At 33.8% G+C, this 2500-nt stretch overlaps 1 protein-coding gene across 1 annotated transcript in view; it reads left to right on the forward strand.

Moving 5' to 3' along the window:
* Nucleotides 1-469, forward strand: part of LOC137649630 (protein trapped in endoderm-1-like) — a 13686-nt gene extending 13217 nt beyond the window's left edge. Inside the window, exon 6 of the mRNA XM_068382602.1 lies at nucleotides 1-469. This exon is cut by the window's left edge and continues 162 nt beyond it. Within this exon, the coding sequence (XP_068238703.1) occupies nucleotides 1-162 (162 nt within the window). The 3' untranslated portion in view covers nucleotides 163-469.
* Nucleotides 470-2500: the final 2031 nt, after the last annotated feature.

The raw sequence follows: 2500 nt of genomic DNA on the forward strand, positions 1-2500 counted from the left end.
AAGGAATCCGCGATCTTACCAGTTATTCACCTCCTATATGCTCTTCAATACATTCTCGATCCAATGATGTTTGTTATATTTGCTCAACAATATCGCCAAGCTTGCGTGCATCTCTTTCGAGGGGGGAATCCTGAAATGTCGAGAGTGTCCGATGAAAGTTGATTGATTGATTGACTGATTTAAGGTTTTCTGGCATCCTGACTTCTAAGGTCATTGTGATGAAGGTTGAAGTTCAGGGAATAGGTTAATATTTTAATGTTGATTATAGTTACTCTTTTTCAAATTGTATTGACTGATTTAAGGTTTTCTGGCATCCTGACTTCTAAGGTCATTGTGATGAAGGTTGAAGTTCAGGGAATAGCTCAAAAGTGGAATAGGTTAATATTTTAATGTTAATTATAGTTACTCTTTTTCAAATTGTATTGTTTTCCACTCTTGGTTCTTGAGATACTTCATTTTGTACTTCAGTTTGTATTTAGGTTTTTCTTTCTTGTAATTATAAGGCAATCTATTCAAATATTATTAAGATCGTATGGAACTACCAGGGGTAATACACCATACAAAACATTTATTACTTAGTATTCAAAAAGAAATAGAATTTTTTTTTCTAATCAACTTAATCAACGAGAAGGATTTCTGGACGCATCATATATTAGGATATTAAACGACTTCACCAAAATGCTTTGCGGTGTTATAAACATGAACATTAGGAGTAATGTTAATGAAAGCTATAATGTGTATCTATAAGAGGAAAAATCATTTATGCCAATGTTGAAGAAGTGTCATAATGTAACATATTTCAAACTCGAGCAAACACATTCTGATATGAGTGAAGGTGGACCTTCAATCAAGTATCTACTAATGGAGACCAAAAGAAAGTCGACGATAATATTTATATATTTACTAATGAGTTAGGCAATCATATGTCGACGTGAAACTCCTTTTAAAAATGTAACTAGCTGGGCATCATCGGTTGGTTTTTGAAGTTTGTGAAATGCTAATAAAGCAATTTACTATTAATGATATAATTATTATTATTATTATTATTATTATTATTATTATTATTATTATTATTATTATTATTATTATTACTTGCTAAGCTACAACCCTAGTTGAAAAAGCAGGATGCTATAAGCTTAGGTGGTCCAACAGGGAAAATAGCCCAGTGAGGAAAGGTAAAAAGAAAAATGAAATATTTTAAGATGAGTAACATTAAAATAACTATCGCCTATATAAACTAGAAAAACTTTAACAAAACAACAGGAAGAGAAAAAAGATAGAATTTTGACTGTAAACGGCTTAAAGGTCACCCTTGAATGGCAAAGGCTAGTAACCATGGTATTGCCATAGCAGGATAATGCCCTAGAGACTGATAATATATACATATGATCAGCATCAAAGCTAGGAACAGGGAGGGCCAGGCAATGGTTGCTAATAGCCCATGTGAATAAAACAATTTAAAGGTTTAAAGGCCTTAAAGGTCGCTCTTAAATGTTAGAGGCAAGGGACAGTGGCAAAGCCATAGCAGTACAATGCCCTAGAGGCTAATAATATATGCATATGATCAGTACTAGAGCTAAGACCACGGAGGGCCAGGCAATGACAACTAATGGCCCAGTAGGTAGACCAAAAGTCTCCCCGCAACCCCCATCCTTGGCTCACAAGGGTGGTGAGGTTACAGATATTACAAGCAGGTTTAACACTTTCCACGGTGATGAAGAATTTCAATAAAAACTCCTTCATATATTAAAGAATAATACAAGCAAAGGGGCCACTTCATTCACCAATTGATTTATAATGCTTTGGGATTTTTGGTATTTATCAAAAGTAAACAGCATTCGTAAATAACCAGATTTCTAGAAAGTGTAAAAGTGTAAAATGATGTGCAAGTCTTCATGATTGTTTGCTGATTCACATCGATATAAAGTTTGCTAAGACTAACTTTGTTGGACAATAGTGCCGCATAACTACAGCATTACTTTTTTTTTTCTTTTGTAATTGATATAGCATATGTATGAATTACGTGTATGAAAAAATAAATTTATATAACTTATTATAACTATAGTGAATTTTGGTTTTTAAAAAGTAAAAGCAGCTAAAAATTGGATTGAAAAATCTTATTTGCTTTTTCTACTTTGAGAGTGGGAATAAAACACCGGTCTAGAATTTCAATGTTGCGAATGTATCAAGTTTCCGTGTTCAAACAATTTGGATATTCAAAGTTTGCAGTTCAGTGTTTTATTTACTTCTCGGTAACTAGGCAAAGGTCCCACTCCAGAGGAATATACACAAAAACAACAACAACAACAACAACAAATGACCATCCTTTACAACAGATTTTCCTGGACAGTACCATTCTGTTCGTAACACTAGGAACGCAGTTAATTCTGATAGCCATGCCCTCTCCATCATGAGGCTCAATACTACACAGTATTCTTGAAGTTTGATTACAGCTGTGACCAGAATACGGAATAATCTTCATAACAGGCCCCAGAATCGG

This window comes from Palaemon carinicauda, chromosome 11, assembly GCF_036898095.1.
Source record: "Palaemon carinicauda isolate YSFRI2023 chromosome 11, ASM3689809v2, whole genome shotgun sequence".
In the NCBI taxonomy this organism is placed as follows: Eukaryota; Metazoa; Arthropoda; class Malacostraca; order Decapoda; family Palaemonidae; genus Palaemon; species Palaemon carinicauda.